At 41.3% G+C, this 25192-nt stretch overlaps 1 protein-coding gene across 14 annotated transcripts in view; it reads right to left on the reverse strand.

The window, feature by feature from the left end:
- caska (calcium/calmodulin-dependent serine protein kinase a) overlaps nucleotides 1–25192 on the reverse strand; it is a 161734-nt gene that overhangs the window by 103253 nt on the left and 33289 nt on the right. For all 14 annotated transcript variants that reach the window (XM_006805981.3, XM_006805985.3, XM_006805977.3 and 11 more), the window contains exon 2: nucleotides 4896–5008. In XM_006805981.3, the coding sequence (XP_006806044.1) occupies nucleotides 4896–5008 (113 nt within the window). The remainder of the gene's footprint in view (nucleotides 1–4895; nucleotides 5009–25192) is intronic.

A 25192-nucleotide genomic window follows, 5' to 3' on the forward strand; every position in this document is an offset into this window, starting at 1 on the left:
TATTTACATAGAAGGCAGGAGGACGTATATTCATGCAAGAAGTGTAACTACAAACAAGGCAGACAGATATTTAATTATCCAACTTTGTCTTACGTCTGGAAATATGTTTGTTGTTTAAAGTTTGCTGGGGGTGCACAGTGCTGTGCAAAGGTTTTACGCTGTGTTTTATTTAAACATGCAAACATAAATGCAAATAGTATAGTATGTAAGGCAAAAGCAGAGTTTGTACATTTCTAACGAGTGAAAAGTATATATCTGGTATTCATTCCTCAACCTAGCCTGAACCATCTTAGAAAGTAGTCCTCAGGAATCTCCATGCTGGTTGAATGAGTAAGCTCTGTCTGTTCTTTCCACAATGCTTCAATAATGTTGAGGTCTGGGCTCTGCTGAGTGATAATGTTCCACTGTGTGTTTCTCTATCCAGGTATGCTTTTACTGCATTGTGCTCTGGGATCATTTCATGCTGAAAAATAAAGCTCTTCCCAATAAGACACTTTCTAGATGTTACTGCATGGTGGATCAAAGTAGTAAGTACAAGATTCCCAACATCACTGGATGAAATGCAGGCCCAAACCATGATAGGGGCTCCAACGTGTTTTACAGATAGCTGTAGACTTAAAAAACCCATTGTCACTGCTTTTGAGTCCAATTCTTGTGTAATTTGGCGTTAGGGATGGGTATTGATAAGATTTTCATGATTCCGATTCCATTTTCGATTCTGTTTAACGATTCGATTCTCTATCGATTCTCTTATCGATTCTTTTTTTAAAAAAAAGGAGAATATTAAGTTCAATTAGCTTAGAACTTTGTTTTATATCTTCTCTTTGAACAAGATAGAAATTTAGGAGTAACATGGCCTTACAAACCCAACAGTGAGATCTTAAGAGATCCACAGCCTACAGCTCTTCAATGGGGTGTCACAGGGTCCCCAGGAAAAAAAAATTGTAAATGTAAAATAATAAAATAAATATTCTTCTGTAGCAATAACAAAGTATAACATAAATTATTCAGTAGCAATTACACAAGAATATCCAGTAATGTCCCTGCCTACAATTAAACACATTCACTTACTGAAAATCATCTGCTGTGGCAAATGGGTGCAAGCCTTTGACCACAAACTTAGTCACTGCTCGGTGACATTCGTCTATCCTGGCCTGAAAGGAGACGCTAACGGTAGACTGCAGCGACAACTGCCAGCATCTGAGCCAGCCAGACTCTGTCTGTCTCTCTCATCATGGTCCCCTAAATGCACAGTAATGGCAGGTTTTGTAATAAGGCAGATCGCGCTAACATAATATGCACTGTTAGTTGATTATTTACCTGCCGCATTAACGGGAGAGGACGTGCAAACGTTACCGCTGCTGCTGGGTTGAGATTCACGAGTCCGGAGCGGAATTAAAAACACGACATTCAATTAAGGTTATCGCGTGTTTTGTGAGCAAATGCTTTTGCATATTCGTAGTGTTTCCTTCCTAAATGAAATATCTACTTTGCAAGTATTGCAAGTTGCCCTGTTGTCATCCGTTCTCGTAAATTATAACCAAAGTTTTGAGCGTTTGAGCCGCTTAGGCGCCATGTTTCCTGCCAGGTAAATGACGCTCCGCAACGTGGTGACGTCATTCGGGCGACTGGAATCGATAAGGGAATCGTTTGCAAAAATGGCAAACAATTCCAAGGAATTGAAACAGTGGGAACCGGTTCTCAACAAGAACCGGTTTTCGATACCCATCCCTATTTGGCGTGTCATCATTTCTCTTCTGGCTTCTTGAAAGCATTTCTGATTTGGCCTCAGTGAATACACGGCACACCTCGCTGAAATATGCAAAGTTTTAGAGCTAACAGCAAACAACCAGTGTTAGAGCTAAGTTGTGATACGTTTTGCATATGCATGTGTGGATATATTAGTGTAGCTCAAAATTGGTACTGTACTGTAGGACAGAAATTAATTTTTAAAATCATTGTTTTCCATTGTTTGAATCTCATTGTGGGGCTTGTTTTCTAACTGGCTACAAGACTTACTAACTGTTCAATTAGATATGTGTTATAATTTTGTTGAGTTTAACAGAGGGCCTGTACTCAGTCAGTAACATGAAAAAAAGCTCTTTATCTTTTCTTCTGAAGAAGTTTAGAGGTAAACAAGAGGGTGAGACATGAAAAAAAGGATGTGAGATTCTCATTAGGAGACCAGACCTACACACTGCTCTCTCTTTAAATCTCTCAGATTTGCCATTGTTTCCTCACTTTGCTAGATTATTGTTATTTATTTTAGGTTTATTAAACCTATAATGTGTTACTGTCACAAAACTAGACTCAAACACAGACTTGGAATATGCAGTTGCTTAAAGCGAGATCTGCAGCTTTCTGTAGACATCACTTTAAAAGTCACACTGCACAATTGGCTGAGCGTGTTATGTGTGCTGTATTGAAGCTCTACTAAACTGCAGCGTCTCGCGCTGGATTATGTAGCACAGATCAGTGAGAATGAATTACACGAGGTAAAGAAGGCTACTGCGTAATGTGGCAGTAAAGCCGCTCTGAGAATCATTAATTGTCTCGAGAGCATAGCATATATGCACGGTCACACGGCCAATCAAAGACTTGCCAGCTCTTTCTGTGCAATATATGGAGGAGTAATACACAATTACAAAGCACACGCAACACTTTTAACCTTAATTAATAACTCAGTTCAATTCAGTTTTATATTTTCATATTCATATTTAGGGCCACTTCACAAAGACCACACAATTTTAGAGAGAACAATCAGAACATCCTCTATGACAGTGTTTCCCAACCTTTTGGAGCAATGGCACATATTTCACATTAGAAAAATCACACGGCACGGCACCAACAAAAATCTCACAAAAAGCATATTCATAATTTTTTCCCCCACACCAGGCATAGTGGAATTGTCTCGGTTTGTCCCCAGTATACCTTTTTTGCTTCTGACCACTACTCTTGCTAGGGCCTTCATCTCAGCCTGAATTTTCCCCAGGACCCAGGTCAGATTGACTACTTTTTCTTTTCTAATATTTATCTATTGCTATTTTGCATTGTGTTGACTCACAGCATGGCTATTATCTAATTTCTACTTTGTCTTCTTCTGTTTTACTGGCAGTTGGCAACCCATTTTATTAGAGCAGGTAGTAGTACCGCCCTCTAGTGGAAGAGAATGTAATCATTCTGCCCGTTGCTCACACTGATCGCTTAGAGCAGCGGTCTCCAACCTTTTTTGTGCCACGGACTGGTTTAATGTCAGACAATATTTTCACAGACCGGCCTTTAAGGTGTTGCAGATAATACAACAAATAAAATGATACGACCAAGACAAAAACTGTGGTATTTTGTAAATATCATAATAAACACGAATTTACTGTGTAATTGTGTAACTTTACTAGCAGCGTCCTCCTAAAATGCGCCAACAACACTGAGAGTAGCATCCTCCTCTCTGCCCCTTAAGGCTCTCTGGTCACTATGGTAACGTGTAAATATTTCTTTCAAAATAAGACACACAACTACAAAACAAATATAAAGTACATGATATATATATACATATATATATATATATATATAATGTATTCATAACACACAGGAAAAGACCCAGAGAAACTGAGTTAACAATAAAAACCCTGAAAACCATAAATTTCACACCCGAGCCTCAACTCTCGCGTCCCGGTACCAAACAACTCACAGACCAGTATTGACCTAAAGAACCACTTAATGCCTAGTGTATCATACTTCATACATGAGTCTCTGAGACTTCTACATCATTAGCGTGATTTTAAAAAAATGTCAGCAGGTTAAATAAACAATCCAAATAAATTAAAAACTAAAATATGAAAATTAAAAATTTCCAGCATGGTTTCATTTCATGGTTCAGTCTTTAAAGGGTTAAACACAAGACTCAGTGAATAAAATTCTTTGTCTCTTTGTCTGCTTGTCTCTTAATAGGCTAAATAATGTTGTTCCATCCAGCACCTTCATAAGCAAACGGCATGGAAGAGAGCAGGTCTCTTTATTCCTTTCCAAATACACACACACACACACACACACACTACTTGGATTCTCTTTCTACCATCTCTCCTTAGCTTTCTCAGTTCACCTAATAGTTTCTTTCTTATCACCTCAACTCCACCCTACAAATATCTTTAATTCAATCTCTCCTCCTCTCTTGTTCTCTCAGCCCTTCCCTCCACCTCTCCTTCAGCCTGCAGGAGATATCCGATAAGACCTCTGCATGTTTTGTTTAGACAATGCTTGACAGAATTTCCTGGACTGGAGCCACACTACATCTACACATTAAAGTAATAAATATGCCAATGATGCAAATAATGCTTTTTTTAAACAATTTTGTTACTTTAACAGTCACATGAACTATAAATTTACCATCTGAATCCACAAATCCAGTGTGAGCTAAAAATATGGTCAATGGTATGAAAATCATGTTTCATTTGATTTGGAAAGTTTCACTAAAATCAAAGCTAAAGGCAGTGAACATTGGAGACAGCACACGTCGTTCCTGAACAATCACTCTCAAGGTGCCCTCAGAATGGCTCAGTAATTAACTGCTTCAGCGGTAAAAGCCCAAAGACAACATCAGACGACTATGACTGAACTGGGAATCCCCCTGGTGTGGCTGTGAGCAACCAAGTGAATGAAAAGTAGGGCAGTGTTTAGAAGAGCAAGTGTGCTCAAAGGATTTGTTTGAAACAAAACAAACAAACAAACAAAAAAAACTCACACACGCAAACAAGGGCGAGCATCTGACCTCTCCTCTGCATCAACTTTCAGTATTTAACCAATCAAGACGAAGAAAAGCACTTACCGCCAGCTATACTGAGGAACAAGTGCAAACAGCAGAGAGTGACTAATGGGATGACAGAAAAGTGATCTCTTACCCTCTGTGCTGAGACCAGGGCTGGAGGTGAACTGGGCCACATCCACGATTTTGACAGCAAACTGCTGCCCCGTCTCTCTGTTGATGCATCTCCTCACCACACTGAAGGGACCCCTGAAGAACACATGGAGAAAAAACACGTGGCTTGTTAACAAAAATCCATTAAGCGAACAAAAACTGGCACATGGCAGCAGAAATAAGCTTCGTATTTCAAACACTGCTGCAATGAGCAGTGTCACTTTTCAGCGTGCACGGCAGGGCTGTCGCCACATCACATTTTCAATTCCCAACTATGCAACACACTTAAAACTTAGGTGGAAGTTGTGGTCCTGAGCTTGTGTTTGGCTACAAAGAAAAGGGGACTGTGGGCTGTCAACCTACATGCAGCCACTTGTGTACAGTCTTTGGAAAAGTAGCACCATTCTGCAGCCTGACAACCAGATATTATGCACGTCTCTAATGGAGATTTATTAAAAAGCTGAGTTTGTCAGAAAACAGAATAACAGTGGGGCTTGCAACAAAAAGCATACATGAGAAGCATAGAGAACAGCTGCAGTGGACAAACAGTTTCACTTCATCTACAAGGAACTTCCTTTACAAATACAACTCCTCTTCGTCTGAGGCTGAGCTAAAGATGCCACATGCATATGGCTCTCCAGAGCACAGTGATGCACCTACAGGCTACCAACAAACATCCAGAGCTGGCATTCTGTGCTGAAGTAAACCTTGTTTTGGACTCCAGCAACTCTAGAGGGCAATGTCTGCTCTGTAGATACTAAATACTTACTTTATGCTGTGCCCAGGTGACAAAGGTAGCTTTTTTAAGTGAGTGCAGAAAACTGCAGTTGTTATTACTGTGCAACTGAAAACACGGGATGTAAAACCAAAACCAGCAAAGTGAAGAGCTGAATACTCCAGAGAAGGGGGGCTTCAGAGTCATGTGATGAATCTCTGTGTTCATTACCGTGAGTGACCACATTATATACAAACAGTTATTTGATGCATAATTAATTTAAAACTTTTCATGCCAGCTGCATTAAGGGGAAAGAAGGCTCCATTAAGCCCATGCCTCATTGTGTCACATCAATTTTCTGCTAGTGAACTGTTACAAAATTATGTGATGACAAGCTCAAAGACTTAACAAAGGATGTTTTTTTTAAAAAAAACAACAACAAAAGAAATAAAATAGTGTTGTAATAGTAACCCCAGGCGAGTGTACTGAGTGCAGCAGAATATCAGTACATGCAATTAAGCCACAGCTGGACTATGGCTCTCATCGCTGAGGTCCACACCATGAATCATCCCTCCTGCAGAGCGTGTGCATCATCCAATTCGGTCACTGGGATAAACACAGGTCTACCACTGATGGTTCAGATTTAACAAGCCAGCAGGTCAGGGTTACAGTGCACTACAGCAGCAGGACACTGGCTAAATACAGCGCCTGGCTGCAGGTGCACTCACAGCGCCTGGGTAATAGGTTTGAAGTGACCCGGACACTGAAGAATAATGTGTATCGATGTGTGATTAAAAAGCGAACGTGTTGACAGCATAAGGTTTAGCAGCGGAGAGTGGAGGCAGATTCAAACACATGGAGCAATGAGTAAGAATGTATAAGAATAGACACGGTGGAGCATAATCCCATCCACGTTCTTTCTGTCTGATTACCCCAGAAAACTGTCCCCAGATGCACCAAGTTTAACAGGAGCACAAAGTCGTGGTCCACTGACTGCTGTTAGTAAGGTGGTATTTAAAGGAGATGGAGGATGAGAAGTAATGTACTGGACTTTTAGACTGTGATGTAAACATATGTGTATGTACGTATAGCCACACAGAGAGTGAGAAGCAGCAGAATTATGCTAATCTTCCATCAGGTTTTGCAGCCAAATGATGGAGGTGATTGTTCTGCGCACACCTCCTTTATTAGTGGAGGTATGCAAATATATTTCTTCTCCTATCTTATGAGAATTGGGATTTAAAAAACAAAAAACTACCAACTGTGATTCCTTCTACATGCAAATTGTCCCCTTTTGTCTTCACTGTGGAACTAAATCAGAATAAAACGTGCTTTTCCTCAAAACTTTTTTTCCTCTCTCGTTTAGAAGAATTTCCACAGCTGGTAAATAGTCTAAATCTGGCATTTCTCATTAAAAGCAAAAAATAAATAAACATAGTTACCAGAGTTCAATGTAACAACTGGCTCCAAGGCACAGGGCCAACAAAAACCCCCAAACCAAAACAGTATTCCCAAGTATTCTTGGGAAGGTGGCTGGGCAGTTGCTGGTCTGTTTCCTCTATGTGATGTTTTAATGTGTAATCGAACATCATCAAATAACTGCTGTTTTCCTTACAATAAATCTTTGTAGGTATATAGAGTGGATTTTAAGTATCATTTGGCCTCTCCTTCAAGGTCAGTAGATTGATATGAATCTCAAAGTGATAATACTATACAGAGCTATTTAAAACTATGTTACTTGATGCCATTGTTTATACTGACACCTTATAGGTGTCATATATAGGGGCATATAGGGGATGATATATGGGGATTCTAAATATTGCTTACTTTGGACCTTTGACCTCTTCTTCAAGGTCAAATAAGGTCAAACTTTCATGAAATGTCTCATCTTTCAAGCTACACTTAAAAGCATTTATGAAATGATACTGGTATATGGGGACTCTAAACATCACATTATAGTTTGCATCTAAATATCATGACAGATTTGACCTCTGACCTCACTTTTACATTTCAAATCTGGCTTTCTTTCAGGTTGACCTGACAATGTTTTCTATCTTTAAAGAAAGAAAATGAGCTGCCTAGTTAGAAATATACTGCAGTATAATATTACATAATAAAAGGAAGTTATTCATCCAGTTATTTACAAATCATACTTATTATCCATCACTTAAACCTTCAGAAGGTTTCTCTAATCCTGTACTTCTGTAATCTAAGTAAATATTTGACATGCATGAAAATTTACAAAATGCTAAATGATTTCCTTGAAAGTGAATCCTGCCCAGAGAGTGAGCTGCCTTGATGGAGCTCTCAGATGTCTTCTTGTTTCAATTGCATCTAAGGTTGCAGGATATCCCCTGTAATGTAGGAATAGGCCTGATTTTGACATATTAAATAGGTGAGATTGCAATACTGAGCATAATAACTGTGATCAACAATGCTGTCATAATGAATCAGCCATGCCGAACGCCATTTTTCTTAAAACCTGCTTGAATATTGATACCCAACTTTAGAATAGAGATTTTAAAAAGTTGTCATCTTCCATCTGTTGCCTTGGTTACAATACCCCCAACTCAAGCTACTTTGAAAGCACATGTAAAGACGATCCACATATTAAAAAAAAATATAAGTAAAAAAAAAAAAACATGGCTTGAGAGCCAGTCTGAAGTTGACTGGATAAAAATGACAGCTCACTGCTGAGCACCACCGCATGTTTCTGTGGCTTTTGATCTTTTCCACACTGTCCTGTGGGTGAACTGGGAAATGCAATAGTCAGCTGGGTTCACCAGAAGAGCAGCTTTTAACTAGCGACACTGCTACCCTCCAGTATGACTCTCACTAGCTGCAGCAGCCTTCTATGAATTACACATCCCACAGCAAATTGCACTCAGCACAGCCTCAGCAGTAATGTCAAAACTCCCATTTCACAGCTAAACAACACGCTGTCTCTGCAGCAGGCACCACCGGGGCGGCTGGCTAAGGTCTGAACGCAAGCGGTGCTGCTCCAGTTTTTCTGTCTGTGTGTATGTGTTTGTGTGTGTGTTCACACAAATGGGTGAAGAGGAGTGTGAGTCTGTGCACAAACGCAGACTGGCTGAACAGATGGTGATCAAGCTAAAGCAGCTTAGCGTCAGAAGGGTGAGGTAGGACGGCACGGTGCCCAAACATGCAGACACACACACACACACACACACACACACACACTCTTCCATTTCTGTGCACGCAAGCGGTGTAAACATAGATCAAACTGAGACTGAAATAAACACCATGAGCAGTGTTGCTGAATAAACCGCCGCTTTGACCTGAATGATTGTACAATGTTTATATGCTCGGTGCACGCATGCAGCATGCTCACACACACACACACACACACACACACACACACACACACACACACACACACACACACACACACACACACACACACACACACACACACACACACCACCAGGTCATGGTTTAGTGAACAGAAACATTCCTCAGTTTCTTTCCCCCCCCTCAACATCCCATGATAGTCATTTATTTTATAGGGAGCTTCTAAATGCAATTAAGCAAGACACACGAGGTGCGAGGTGGTAAATTCCACATTCACTTGTTAAAATCCATGTGTTTGCCCATCACTATATTCACTTATCTGCTGATGACTGATAGTTTTAATTAGAAAGATGCACCATTTGTGATTAGCCTGTTCGCCCTAAAGAAGCAAAGTGTCAGGCTAATTATTTAATATAAAAACTGTTCACTGCTTTCCCTAACTGTCAGCGTACAGGGTGTACTGAAAGAGAGGACAGAATGACACATAAGATGATGGCTTTCTTCCAGCTTTTTTCTAAAGCTTTTTGGACTGAAAGGAACTGACTGGCTCTGTGGGGAAATCTACCTTTCCAACTAAAAGCTAACACCAGCTCGCAAACAACGAATTCCTCCATTTCTGGAAGTTTGGCACCTGAGAGCCACAGAAATTCTGCAGGACTGCATTTGAGTTTCAACTTTGTTGGACCAAGTGCACCAGGTCAAAAAAAAAAAAAGACAATTCATTAGTAATGCAGCTGGAATCTCCTCGTCTGCCTTATCGTCCCCCCGCGCCACAGTCCAGTCACTTCACCTCTGCCCCACCCGCCTCCGCAAGCAGCGCCTCAAATGTCAAGACTCGCTCAAGGCTGCGCTCTACACAGCCACGAACGAGAGGCCCCAGAGGAGCCGGGACAAAAACAAGCGAGAACACGGGAGGAGGTGAGATGGGACGTCATGTGATTTTTTTAAAAAAAAAGAAAAAAAAGAAAAAAAAAAAAGCTCACTTGAGGAAATATAAAAATAACATGAACTGGGAAGAACATCCCAAGAGGACCAGGAAAACACAAGGAAGTGACCCTGATCTTCAGCCATCACATGCTAATCATTTCATCTCTTTCATCTACTGCAACTGTTTGTGTCATGCCCTGCTTGGCTCAAATATACACTTCATCAGAAGCAAGCAGAGCTCAATAACAGTGCAGGAGCATCTTCATGTTTTATCACAACTGAGCTGCAGACAGTTTTGTCAAATGCAGTCCACTCTGAGAATTCATTTAATATCATCACTTCACAATTACAGCTGAAATTAGCTGTACATTCAACCATTAGTCAGCTGACAGAAAATTAAACAGCAATTAGGGATTGACGTTTAAAGACTTGAACATTTTCAGTGACTGACTTCAGCCTTTCAGCAGTGTACTTGCTTTGGGTTTAAAACTGAGACTCATGATAGGACGAATCTGAACGTTACCCAGAAGTGCCACAGCAGGAGATGTAATGTACTTGCTCTTAGCCTGTTAGCTCTGAAGGTCTATTTAATTACAAGCAGCAGCTTGTATCCTCCACTGGTGTCTATAAATGATGCATTCAGGTGCTTTAAAGCTTTTTTTACTTTAAAGCTACTGTTCCCTTTCTGCCAATCCTGACACGTGTGCAATGTGACGATGCTCCATTTCCATATGCCTCCACACCATGTTCACAGTAGGTGACTGTGGGACAGCTGCCATTCTAATAACTATGTGACTACATGACCATCAGGCCCTCACTCTACCCCATGTTTATGTCGCAGGTTCACTTTGGTGGAACAGCTGATATCTCTGAAGTGTCAAATTCACCTTTGAATGACTTAATTACTCTCATGTGTACTACTACTGGTAGATATTCATATTAAACATGAACACAGTTTCAAATAAAGAGTTCCACGTATATAGACTTATATCCATTTACCCAGCCATCTAGCCACTTATCTGGGTTTGGGTAGCTTAGCAGTGATGCCCAGACCGCCCTGTGCTCAGCCACTTCCTCCAGCTCTTCTGAGGGGACGCTGAGAGGATTCCAAGGATGAACTAAAGGGCCGAGGCCCAGTTTAAGGTAAGTAAGGCTAATAAAAAAAAAATTGAAAATGAACATAGTAGGTCCACTTTAATGTTTTCATTTTATTTGTTAGCCGTTTTCCTGTTTGTAATGATTGGCTTAGTCGCAGCATTAAGAAAAAGGTAAGAAGAGAGGCGCAATCTTGGCTTGCCGCACTTCAAAGCAGAAAGCACCCACATCAGAAATCAGACGATGGGTAGCAGGCGAAGGAAGGCAGAGAGAAGAAGGAGCATGATGGGGGTGGTGGCTTTGAACCACAGACGGCTGAAGTGGCGGAACAGGGTGTCTTGGAAGAAGTCAAACTGCACATGGAGGAGACGTTCTGGCTCTGAATGGGGCTCAGCTGCACGCAGTGTCAGGCATTATGGCTCTGAACAGAAGTCAGCTGCACATGGGCTATTCTGATGATTCCTGCACTTTAACCACCCTCATTGAAATAACAGGAAGAGGATGAGAGCGAAGGGGGGAGGTGGTGTTGAGACAGAGAGAAGAGAAGCATGGACAGGAAGAGGAGAGGAAAAGTGAGAGGGTGAGGATGCCACCTTTATTCATTTGTAACACAGTGTTTTCAGTAAAGTATTTACTGAAACATGCTTTACATGAAGTCCCATTAGATACCAGTACACTAGATTATATGGAGGACAGGTTCAACAAGGTCACTCAAATGTAATTACAGCAATATGTTGTTTTGGTTTTCTTTGCATTTATGATTCATCATCTCATTATCAATTAGTATTTACACACAGTGGGTTCCTCAGGGTCACAACATGTTGTTTACCCACTTATCAAATTATAGTGATGATTACTGCTGCTGAAAATTTAACTCTTACCTTTTATAAGATGAGCAACTACGTATGCAAAGCTTTGGCAGAGCCATTTATTTTTGTTATGGGACTAAGCCAGTAAAAACAGATGCTATAAGAACCACGTTTAAAAATAAATCAATGTCATTATGCTGACACCCAGCTCTGTATATTTATCTTGGACTCCACCAGAGTAGCACTGCATGGTTCCCAGTTAAAAATGATTATTGTTTATGTTATTCTGGGTCTTAATGCAGCCCCCTCAGTTCAGCTTCTGTTTACAACAAGCCTTTTAGCTTCCTTTCCCCTTTCTTTAAATCAGCTGTCTTCTGATTGGATGCCCCTCATTAAAAGGTTTGGACAGTAGGTCCACAGCTCACTGTCACACCCGAGTGTCTGGATAACCATAATAGGGGCGTCCACTGTCTGTGATGTCATACACTCAAGAGTATGAAAAATAAAAAAAATCTGAAACAGTGTATTTAGAACAGCGTGAAGCTTGGCTCACAGGGAATACTTGTACATACACTGACCCCAATATTTCAAACTTTGGCAATGTTTCATATAACCCTCATTTTAACTGTGTGTATGTTAGAGAATTGTAAAGTAAAAAAAAAAAGAAGAAGAAGAAGAAGAAGAAGAAGAAGCAGCAAAAACAGAATAGTTTAAGTTTAAAATCTAATTTGAAAACAATTAGTTTAACGTAGGATTTTTGCATTGCATTGTATTCGAACACAGACACGACGTAATGACTGTGAGTAGGTGAAAGGCTTATTGGCTGAAAAAATGGCTGAACAGGAGAGGGGAGTGAGCACGAACAAAAACAACAACAAAAAACAAAACAGACTGAAATGGGAAACATTTATTGTTGGTTTCACTTTACCACAAGCTGATCAGAACAATCCAAAGCTTAAAAAAAAGTGTCACCCACATTACCAGTTGTTCAACACATTTTGAACACTGCCTCCTGATGACAGTCAGCAGCTACAGATGAGGATGAGAATCACCACCCAGACAAACACTAAAAGTTACACAGTAAAAAAGAAAACCAGGAAAACAAATTGTTCAATTGCTCATTAACACAAATATCTAAGCAGGCGATCACATGGCAGTAATTCACTGCATTTGAGCATAAGAGATCAACATGACCTGCTTCAAAGGCATAAAAATGATGAAGAAGGCTGATTTAAGTGACTTTAAAAATAGTGTGGTTGTTGATGCCAGACGGGCAGGGTTGAGTTTTCAAAAAGTGCTTAACTACTGGGGTTTTCCTACATAGTCATCTGAAGGGTTTACAAAGAACGGACCAAAAAGGAAAATATCCAGTGAAGTGCAGTGCTCTGAGAAAATTCACCTTTATACTGTAAAAGAAAGCTTAGCCAACAAATCCAAAGCTTATCAGGGTTAAATTCACTGTGTAAGGTTGCCCAACTGTGTTCAAATAGAGCTGTAGCACATGAGCTAAAGTGAAAGAGAGTGTTAACTAGATGCGGGGGCGAGCAAAGGGAATTGGCTCCAAACATGTGTGACCTTTAGTCCCACAGTTCACAGCCATAAGCACTTAATGACTGTACAACAGCTCCCGACCTTTACTCCCTGCACTTCAGCTGACCTCACAGGTAGCCTGGAGTCTTACTCTGCTCATACAATAAGTGACTGAGTGAGAGGATGAGGGGGAAAAGCCTTGGAACAGAGAAAAATTCACTGCAATCCACCCATGGAAAATTTACTGCAGCATCAAAAAGATAGGGTGCCCTATATTGCACACCATCCATCTGCATCTTTGTGTGTGTGTTACTGTAGTAAAGGGTGATTTGTACTCCGTTACGACTTCATATAGTGCATCAATCACCCTGTGTCTTATTCTGCAAGTGTCACCAGCTTTACAACACACACAAGTTTACAGCATCACTTACACCCAACTCTAACCTGGCATGCGTGCATGTCAGTCAGGCAGGTCACTGGAAGCAGCAAAAGAGGAAGTAGCACTAAGCTGCTTTAAACTGGGCTGCTCTTCTCAGCAGGAGATGACAGTCACATTCTCTCGCGTTATTAGATTAGCCAGCCACTTCTAGCGTGTCGATTCATGTTTCAGCTGACTGATCTGTTTCCCAAAAATCAGCACAAATAATATGAATACAGCTAAATAACGCCATCGTCAGACAAAGTAGAACCAGCCTGTGTATTCCTGCAAAGGTATGGAATCACATCCTTATTCGCACAAAAGCCTGATCTGAGGAGAATGAAGAGGGACTGAAAAGCTTAGGACTGGATCTGACTTCATGTTATCAGGAGCCATAATGAAACGTCAGCCTGGAGGAAACATTAAAGAGAATCGACAGTAAATGAATGTCATTAGCATGTTTACACCTCCCACAGAGCCGCGGGAGAGGGGCAAGTCAGAGAGATAAGTGAGAGGGAGTGGCACACAAAGACGCAGGCATGTGTCTGAGAAATCCCATGTACTGTTAAAGGCCTGCCAGTGATGATGACTATAAAGTAACGCACTCAGTGGGGGGGTGTTTGGATTGGAAACTGTGACGCACGCTGTGACCTACAGCTGAGGCCTGCATGCAACAATCATATGCTGATCATTCTGCAGGCAAATGCAAAGTAGCAGAAAACAAAACAAAAACTTTGAAAGTAATTCAAATCAGTTGTATTTATACAGCGTTGATTCACAACAGCAGTTGCCTGAAGGCATGTGAGGTAAACTTCCAAAACCCACAGACCGAGTAGCACTTGGTGACAGTGGGAAGGAAAAACTGCTCAGTTGCGATTCAGTCTGCGTCCATACTAGAAATGATTCGCTCATCGCATGAGGCTTTGCAGCTGATGGCCGACTGCTTGCAAACATTCCAGGCTCCAGTCGTTGAGGTAACCAAATGGATTTTCTACCCGGTCAAATCTCAGTGGTATTCTTCACTTTTGCCTGGAGGTTGAGAAAAGTTTATGTCAAGGCCCTGCCCACTTCTCGTTGCCAGTCCTCATTTCACCTGCAGTGACTTGAAGTCATCTAATGTTGTTCACCTTGTATGTGCACACAGTGTGAAAGTGGAGCTGCCGATTAAAGCTAAAGAACCACTCCATGCAGGACCTGCTGCAGTTCGTAAACTGGGTCATGTGTTGCTAACTGGAGCTCATTGACTCTGTAGAACAGACCAGGGACCACCATCTCATTACCCACAGTTCAAGACAGTGGAATTTGAGTCCAATGATGGGATGAGGAACTGATTAGCAACTACTATTGCTCCATTATCAATTTGTCTAAGAAACTGTGTGAAGTACTTTCTCCATTTCTGTGGGAAACGTGGAAATGGGAAAGCAATAATGTTTTTGCATAGTCTGCCGTGTGACAGCCACTAATCCATTTATGGCACTCATACCTGCCTTTCTGTTTGAACCTGGTATTCTCTTGCTTCTCTGTCAAATCCACCCTCTTTTAGGGTTCAGGATAGTTTCCATCAGATAATTCAGCATGTAAGCCCAATGGCTTTGTCTCATTAGTTCTGATTGCTTTTTTGAAAGTAAATTTTTCTTCATAAAAAATTTACGGTAATTTCAAACTTAGAAACTTGAAATTAAAAACTTATTGTAAATGACAACTCACAGCGTTGCTGCAATGCCTATCCAGGCCACAGGGACCACAGTATGAAGGATTGACCCCTTTATTGTCTGGGCTCAGCAGCAGGGACACTACTCAATATTTATACTGAACCTTTTAACAGCAATTAAATCAGCAATTATCAGTATATAGCATAGTATCATGATATTTTGCATGCAATATTGTATCGATATAGGGATACCAAATCTAAATAATTTCATATTTTTTAAGTAAATTAAAATAGTCTGGGAATACTATAAACAAGAGGGCTCATTTTGTCTGATAGGAGGCAAACTTTCTGCAAACAGTCGCAGTCTGACTCAGACTGACTGCAATCACTCTCAGAGAGCCTGTCAAAGGTCTGTACATAATTGCTGTGTAATTTATAAAGAGAACTTGCTAACATGTTGCCATCAGTCTGAATGAGGCTGTCAATAAGCCCAACTCGAGGGGGCTCGACTCACTTGGCTGCTAGCTGATTGCATTCTGGTTAAATTTCTGAAGAACAGGAAGGTTGATGAGTGCGAATGTAATGTGAATTTCTGACTGACTGGAAACATTTATGGCAGATTTTAGTGACGTGTGTGTTGGTATGCTTGACAATCTCACTTAGCAGCAAAAAAGAAAAAAAAAAAAAAAAAAAGAACTGATTTCACATGACTTTCAGTTCCATATCATGATAATATTGTATTGTGGGATGTCTGGTGATTAGGGCCTCTACTTTTATCTGTTCTTTGAAGATTTGTTTTCCTGTTAGTTACCATGTTTTTACAAAAAAGGCTGGTCAACAGATAAATGAGATGAGGACTGTGTTAGCTGAAAGGCAAGATGGTCAGGAATCGGATGCCAAGCTATGAGAAACCAGATTGACTGGCCATCCAATTATTCTCCCCAGTCGTTCCATCCTGGAAAACCAAAGAGTGGTCCCTTGATGCTGGGGGAATTGTTAAACAGCATGTAATTGACAGCTTAGCCAGTCAGATGCTTCAGCTGCTGCCAGTAAGGTTTCAGATAGCCTTCACTCAGCTGCCGCCGGGGCATTTGATCCTGATAAAAAGAAGTTATGGTAAAGCGACAAAAAAAATTGGAGCAAAAACAGCGTACATGAGACACTAATGCAGCTAAGTACAATGGGGACGTAGACGCAGAGAACAGAGGCACTGGTGGTGTGTTGTGAGAAAACTCCTGAGTCTGCAGTTTAAGGTGAACAAAGCAGAGGCACAGCAAACATTAAAAGAAAGAAAAAAATACAAGTCTCCACCTCTCCCAAAGCAAGGGAGGTACAAAAACAAAGAAAACAAGAAAGCTGCGGAATGCAAATATCCCGAGAGAAAAGGGTATAACCTGAGGGCGGATGCAACGACAGATTATGTGTGAAGAATCGGGATGGTAATGATTTCTCTTCAGTTGTTAGGGACAAGCCTCTCAAAAGCAGTGAAGAATAATTATTTACAGAATAACCACTGACCTATATCTCACACAGGCGTTAGCACATAATATTTGCCAGCTCGTGCTCTGTCTGTTATACTGCATATGTGACTGTGGGCTTGGGGATTGGTTTAGGGAATATTAGAAACACTACAGTGCTAATGAGCAAGTTTATTTACTCGAGTCACAAAATTGTCTAAAAGAGGGTATTACATTGCACATTTTCAGACATATCCTCCACTGTAGTGCTTTACCATGAACCTTATGAAGATTAATGATCTGGCATGACTGTGCAAAAACTTGATTCTAATCTTTCAGCATATTCTAAATCAAGCAATCAGAGAGGAAATTGGATTCCTGCACCTCCTCCTCTACACTGTTTTTAGGCATTAGTAAATCTAGTTGGGGACAGAAGATTTTGGCCAGTCGCAGGTCTTCTCCAAAAAAGTTGACGTGTGATGGCAAGTCTGATACAATGGCAGAAAATCATGCAGGTACCCTTGATATTTCAACACCAGCAACAACTGCCTACTTGGTTTATAAAAAGGAGAATGTCTGCAAAATATTTTTTACCCACTAAAAAGAAAAAAATCTACACAGTGCGAGAGTACCCTACATTCATAACATTTCAATTTTACCCTTCAGACTGGAATTTCCAATGCGGATTAAAGCCATTATATCTATATATGCTGTATTAGACCACGAACTAGCAGAAAAAGTCCAGAAGCTCATGGATTTGCTGCAGTAAAATGCCAGTGAAGCCTGGTGGCTTTGCAGACGTCACAGATGGATGTAACGGCCTCTCTGATCACAGGGTAAGCTGGTGAAAGTATTCCCATTGAACTGTACAACTGGGCCTCTTTTTAAATATAGCTAGAATTCATTTTGCTACTGACCCCATCTATGGCGCCACATTTCTTAGCTTCCCTGCTGCTCCTACTGTCTGCTCCTCCAAATTGGGGGCACCATCAACTGTAGGCAACACACTGACTATGTTAAGTACCTCATACAAACCCCACTTCAAAGAATCCTCCCCACCCCCACCCCCCTCCTGCCCAGCGTGATGATTTCATTTCGCTGGTGATATGATAAAGAGAAACAGAGAAAGAGAGCCCGATGAATGGGAGCAGAAGTCTGATGTGCCTTTAAGGCCTCTTAAGATAACTTTTCTTCAGCATTTTAAGCACTTTATGTTAAAATGACACAGATAAGCCATCTTATTGAAAGAGTTCCTTCCCCCTGTTCCCTCCTAATCTGCCTCACATCCTGAAGAAAGCATCATGACACAATAAAGAGCGTGCAGGTGGGAAGCCACTGCTCTAATGACTTTGCCTCTTATTTTAAGACCTTATTACCAGCTCCTCTGCCTAGTTACAGCTTAACCAAGTTAACTAAGATGGACTTTTTTTTGAAATCGAAAATAAAACATGCTTAGTTCATCACCTGTGATATAAGCACACTGGTGTCCTGACTACAGTTCAATTATAGCTTCGTAAGGCACCTGTGCAGCGGCCAACTAGGGACAGATGATTTGTTTAAATTCCCTAGCTAACGACTAGCTGGCTAAAGCAATGTGGTTAAATGTTCAAGGTTAGCTCTAAGATGACATGGTGCCTCACTGTGATGGGAAGCTGTGGAAACAAAGACAGAGGGCAGTCATATGACAGTCCAACATGACATGCCTGCAAAGCTGACCCATGCATACCCATGCTGGTCCACACTGTCTGCACTGCCCAAAAAGTTCTAAAGAATTGTTACGCTTCTCTTTTTTTTCCTGTTATGAGGTGACACTGAACTTCTCTGTGTATGCTGACAGAGAAGGGACGATTCAAGTGTTTCTTGACATCTTATTCAGTTGACTCCCATGATGCAGCTGTAAAAATGTAGGTTGCTCTGCCTTGCACAAAATAATTATCCACCCTCAAACAGAACTAATATTGCTGATGGTTTAAGCTGAATAGGATGCAGACTTCTGCTAGGCATGAGCAGCTGAGTGAGACAAGAACGCTAATGAACAGTTATTGAAAATCAAAGCTTTTTGCTGAATATGTCCTGGCGCGCGCGCGCGCACGCACGCACGCACGCACGCACGCACGCACGCACACACAGCACAACTGCGTCTCTGATCATAGCTGGGTGTCCATGGTCTCCATGTTGGAGTAGCTACCAATAATGCAACAAGTGAGTACTGCTGTGTGCTGCCAACGATCACTTCAAGTGGATTCAGCATCACTACAAATTCAATTAAATTTTATTTCCTAGCATCCACCCAGGAGCTCCAGAGTACAGACACAGGGAAATGGCAAAGTGTGCAGAAGAACAATTGAAAGAGTGAGGAGTGCAGCAGTTAGAGGAAAGTGTAGCCAGATGGAGCGTGACAGGAAGGGAATGAAAAGAGGGGAAAAAAGGTAAAACAAAAAAAAAAAAAGAAGAAAGAAATCAAGAAATTGCACCTATACATCCACATCTTCCTCTAACTGTACTCCTGCTGTCATCTCTCCCTCCTGTCTGTGTCAGAGTGGGTATGTAAGGAAGTAGAGCTAGGCAGCTTATTTAGCCTCCCATGAGGACTAGGCAGAAGCCTGGTGACTGACAGTGCGCGCACACACACACACACACACACACACACACGCACACACACACACGCACACACACACACACACACACACACACACACACACAGCTGACAAGCTTTCCTGAAGACCCCCTCTCAGAGAGACTAGTCAGAGGGTGTGATATACTTGTGTGCCTGATGTACTCATGCAGTGCCAGGAGTAGTAGCAGGCCACTGGGCTTAGATAAATTGCATTTGAGGTAAGAGGCCAAGGAACATTCCCCACAACAATGACGTAATATTTCAGTGTGTTTTCTGATGTGTGATGTAATGATAGTTGGTGAATGTACGGGGCTTCGCTGTAGAAAAAGGCACAAATGAATGCAGCCTGGACTCGTTCATGTTTATGCTAGCAGTGCTCCGTATCAGTTATGAATATTCCTGATATCAGGGAGCTGTATTTTGTTCTCCAGGTGCTGGATCCATTTCTACAACTCCCATCTGATTTCCATCTTTCTTTCATAAAAGGACATATGTATTTTTCAGCCCTGAAATTTGTATGTGGGGAAAAATGTACTCTAAGTGCCAATAATCTAGAAAATATTCATATGTAAACATTGTCATCAGTTTATTAAATATGCTAAAGTTATTAAACAACAATCAGCTGACTCTTCATAGTGTCAGCAATTTTAGTACAATATTTTTTGCCCCATGGGGAAACTGAAAAACAAAATAAAATACTGCAATTCAGACAGAGCATTATAAGAACTATAAACATGATTAGGAACTGACACTTTTGCAGATTACTGGTTATTGTAATGCATTGTCAGGAAGCCAAAAACAATTGCCGTTTATTCTAAACCCTTTATTAATTTGTGTGTCATCGTGGTGATGCAGGTGTGGAAAGTATGGTGTACACTACGGTGCAGGCTAACTAGATCTGGAGAGAACCTTTTATATCTGGGTATGATTCCAGCCACTGGCTGATGGATGAAAATGGAAACTGTAGTTTGGTGTGCAATGACATAAACAATTGCTATTTTCCAGACAACTTTTGCACATTTACTGGTTTAAAACGCTAATCACAAATTCTAGTTAGGGTTATTACCGTTGTGTCCTTGGGCAGAGACACTTTACCCTACCGCCTACTGGTGTTGGCCAGAGGGGCCGATGGCGCGATATGGCAGCCTCGCTTCTGTCAGTTTGCCCCAGGGCAGCTGTGGCTACAACCGTGGCTTGCCTCCACCAGTGTGTGAATGTGAGAGTGAATGAATAGTGGCATTGTAAAGCGCTTTGGGTGCCTTGAAAAGCGCTATATAAATCCAATCCATTATTAACGTACAAATACAAAAATGGCTCAGAGCTGTTTGAGCTCACAGACCAAATGACATCCAGGTCCTCTAAAAATGTAACCTTGATTCACATCTTCCTCAGATTTTTGGTTTGAAAGTGCAAAGAAAAGATGCAAGTGAGAGAAACACTGACAAGGAGAATAATAACAGGAAGAGCTGCCAAATCAAACCAAAGTGCTCCCGAGTTGTATCAACAAATGACAAGACTACATTATACTGAGAACTGCGCACAGGGACAGGGGGCAGAGATGAAAACAAACCCAACTTGTGTGAGAGAGACCGTTGGGTTTTATTCTTGGCAAAAAAAGAAAAATATCAGAGGAACAAAATGCTGCAAGTCTGTAAATCTTTCCCCCCAAGAGCAGCCGTTGTGCTTCAGCGTCTACTCGATTCATCTGCTCCTTTACAACTCTCACTTACATGCCAAGCCAGCCATTTCATTAAGACTCCTTTTCCCTCTTGTTAATTCACTTGGTAGTCATTCTAATGCTCTCTACTTTGATTTTGCAGTATCAGCTGCAGCTACAGTTTGACGTCAAAGGCTTCTGTATGGCTGGGATCATTTACTCAGCCACTTTCATGAGAGAAATGTATTTAAGGACAATAAGTACATTTTAAGGTGTAATATATTTCATTTGCTCTGTTTTGGATTCTGCGAGTGTCTGCCTAAAGCTGCTTCAAAGTTCAGAGCAGAAAACAAGGCCCTGCTGCGAGTGCCAAAGAGTTTTATTTACAGTGGTTACGAGAGTTCAGGCTGCCACTGTGATGCACAGCTAATGCAAAATGCTAAGTCTGATTTGCTTCCTGTGCACAGGGTCAGTCAGCATGCTAATGCACCGATCATCAGAGCAGCATGAGAGCAACTTTTCAGCCAGTGATGTCATTGTCATCGCTGGTTGCCAATGAGAGTTCATCCTCATTAATCGCCAGGTCCTTGGGTGGATTGAGATGGAGGAGTTTATGAAAGCTCTCAGCTCTGATGTGTTAATGTGGGATCACAGAGAAAATGACAGATCGAATGAACGGAAACGGGAAGGGATGGAAACATTAGAATTCTTACTGAGTTGTCACAAAGACGCACACAGATGCAGGAGAGGAAAACAGCTCCTTCGCCATTACATCTTCGGGTTCTCTGATTTTCTGCCTGTAATTTCAAAGGTGATTTGGGGAAGTTGCGTTCCTAAAATAAAACCACCATGCAGAAGCAAGATACTAAATGTAGAGCAGGTTTATACTCCAGCTAGGGCTGCCACAAACGATTATTTTGATAGTCGACTAGTCAGATCATGCATCCATTGGACGTAAAACGTACAGCTTATTGCACCAGCAGCATCTGCTCTTATATAACTATCATTAGCTTACAGCTTTAAGTGTTTAAGGTATGTGCTAACTAAAAATAAAGACAAGATGATAGTTTGTTAAATTTTAATGACATTTGCAGATTGTTTCGTTGAAGTTTAATAAACTCAGCCGCCTGCTCCTTGCTATCTAAAATATAACAGGACACCGGAGTATATTCTCGAGCATCTCACACTTCTGATAATCAGTTGTCTGCGTGACGTTTATTCAGCTGTGTAAAAACTATAACTTTAATCTCAGCCAAACCGATTTACTCAGGAACAAATGCAATACTGAAAAAAGCCAAACAATAACATTTTTAAGTTATCTAAGTGACTTATAAAAGTTTAACCTGAGTAGGGAAAGACGGTGGAGCGCTTGAAAGCGATTTGCTGGGAGTCCGGTGTTCTCAGCGGCTCTAGTGAGCCTTGAACCCCGGCTAGCTATCGAGCTAGTGGGTTACAGACGTCTCCGAAAACGTTGGAGCACTTTTGAAAATATGTGGTGTCTTGATAAACTGAGCAGATATTTGAAGTTTACACAGTTACATTCTCGCCTGAAAATATGTTAAACGTTTATTTTGTGACCCAGAAAGAATAATAAGAGTAATATTAAAACCGCCATTGTTGGGAACTGAGCAGGGCCGCGCTATGAATTCTGGGATAGGTTGGGCCACGAAGGACACACCTGACCCATCCTTCAAATCTAGGGAAATGAAGGGCGCATTTGTCGGAGTCTTCGAATTTGGACAGTCTTCGTCGTGTCGCTGTAACGTAATCAGCCTACAAATGCGGGCACAGGAGGATGCGGTTCCTGAATTTGGACACAGCTACAATACCAGACACAGCTTCTTCTTCTTCGGGGTTAATGGCAGCTGGCATCCTTGTTCATGCAGTGCTGCCATCTTCTGTTTCAGTCTGTTATTACACCCTTAAATCCTACTACTTATTCCTGCGTCTTTTGGAATCTTACAAAGCTTCAAACGACCCGTCGACTATTAAATTAGTCGTCAACAATTTTGATAGTCGACGTAATCTGACTAGTCGACTAAGCGTGGCAGCCCTAACTCCAGCTTTGGGTTTTCCACTTGTATTTTCATCTTTCCCCTTTACACCCAAAGAGCCAGTGGAAGACTTGAGCAACAGCTTTGACTTAGCTGCTAATAACTTGCAAATACCCAGGAGAAACAGGAGAGTGGAGATGGAGCTGGAGAGAAAAGGAAGTAAAACTGAGGTGGAAAATGTCAGCACCCTGCTTTGATCCCCTTTTGTGTTCACTGAGAGTCAAACTCCCAAGTATCCGGCCCTTTAACCAACCCAACTACGCTCCAAAACCAAAGGAGCTCTGTGGAAAAAGAACCACAGCATTTCCTCCTGTGGTTGTGAGCCAAAGCTTTTCTTTTCTGCTTTCCTTCTGGCTGAGGCTGTGTTGGTCTGTGGAAGAAGGCCAAAGCAGCAACAAATCTACACAATTAGGAAGAAACGGGAACACATGCTGGGAGACCCATCAAAAACAAAATGTATTCTAAATGAGGATGTGTGTGCACGCACTGCACACATTACCTGCTCCCTGACCCAGAGAAAAAAGCACAGGGAGGACAGAAACACAGGAACTAAGGATGACAGAGCAAATGAAAGAGCAAAAGGGGCGAGGGGAGGTGGTGGAGAAGGATTATTCATGACAGGACGTCCGACTATGGTCACCTATCACAGATTTATCTTAAGCCTGCCTTGTCAACCAATATTTGCAATCCCCTGCTCTACCACAGGTAGATCTGCATGATGATGGCCAAAATGATGATCAAAATTATTTTGATCACAAGAATTCATTAAAAAAATGTTTTATTGGATCTCTTAAAAGAAAAATATTTGGCTCCATTCATTGTATCTGTATGACTGATGTAAACTCGTAGCTCTGAGACCCCTCTCCATTTCCCTTGTGAGGTTTTGCATACAACACAGACTTTTCACTGTGGAACAATAATTGCAAAAGGGGATAACATCTTTTGGCCAGTTTATTGACCATTTTCCCTGAAGCCTTTATTGCTCACTGTGTTTACTGGACACATATTTGCCCAAATGAATGAAATGGGATCTTTGTGAGATGATGGAAACGTTGATGAGCTGTATCGGCTTGCTTTCATGGATGTCTGAGCTGATGTGACCAATCATTTCTTCTGTTAGCGTCACTTGTCCTAAATCCAAAGTCTTTCCAAACAAAGGACGATGAACTGCTTTTTAGGAACAAACTCTTAACCAACATCAAAACAAAATGCTAATTTTGTTGCATACGTGTCTTTTAATGTAGCGTTACTCGTCCTCACTCATCCAGGAAACTTCAAGCTCCACAGTGCACAGAACAGCTAATGACTGGCTCATGCAGGCACATCATTGGCTTGCATTTCATTGTGAAGAAAACGGGAAAACAAAAACAAAATATGGGAACAAATATCCCTGTTCAATCTCTTTCTGTTGTGCGTACGTGTATGTGTTTTGGACATTTATGAAGAAGAAAGAAAGAAGTGACAGGTCCGAGTCCTGCAGTTCAAGGCCTTTCCTGCCTCATCCTCCCACGCAGCTGTGGATGAATGAGCGAGCAGCAGTTGCCAGGTGGTTGAACAGAAAAGGACCTCACTTATATTCCCATCCCTTTTCAGTGATTTCTGATCCTGAGCTCAGATCCCCACTAACTGATCCGACAAGACGAGTGATTCAGTCAATCACCGTTGATTTATTCAGCCTGAATTAAAAGCAAGTTCAATCTGAATTAATTTGCATAACTTAAACTGATCTTTGCATTTCTTTGACTTTTTAATCAGACAGACTGTTCTTCAAATTTTGCCATCTGACGCCTTATATCAGCACCACTCTGCACTCGTTTATTAACACAGTTCTGCCTAATGTATTCTGACTGCTGCATTCTTACAGTGTGGATTTGAGCTGCAAACATTTAAAAACATTTCATGTTACAGAAAAAGACAACATTCCTTTAATTATATGCCCTCATTCTACAGGGTGGGCCTTTTATATGGATACACCGTAATAACATGGGAATGGTTGGTGATATTAAAGTCCTGTTTGTGGCACATTAGTATATGTGAG

The sequence above is a fragment of the Neolamprologus brichardi genome, chromosome 16 (genome assembly GCF_056152115.1).
Source record: "Neolamprologus brichardi isolate AB-2024 chromosome 16, ASM5615211v1, whole genome shotgun sequence".
NCBI lineage: Eukaryota > Metazoa > Chordata > Actinopteri > Cichliformes > Cichlidae > Neolamprologus > Neolamprologus brichardi.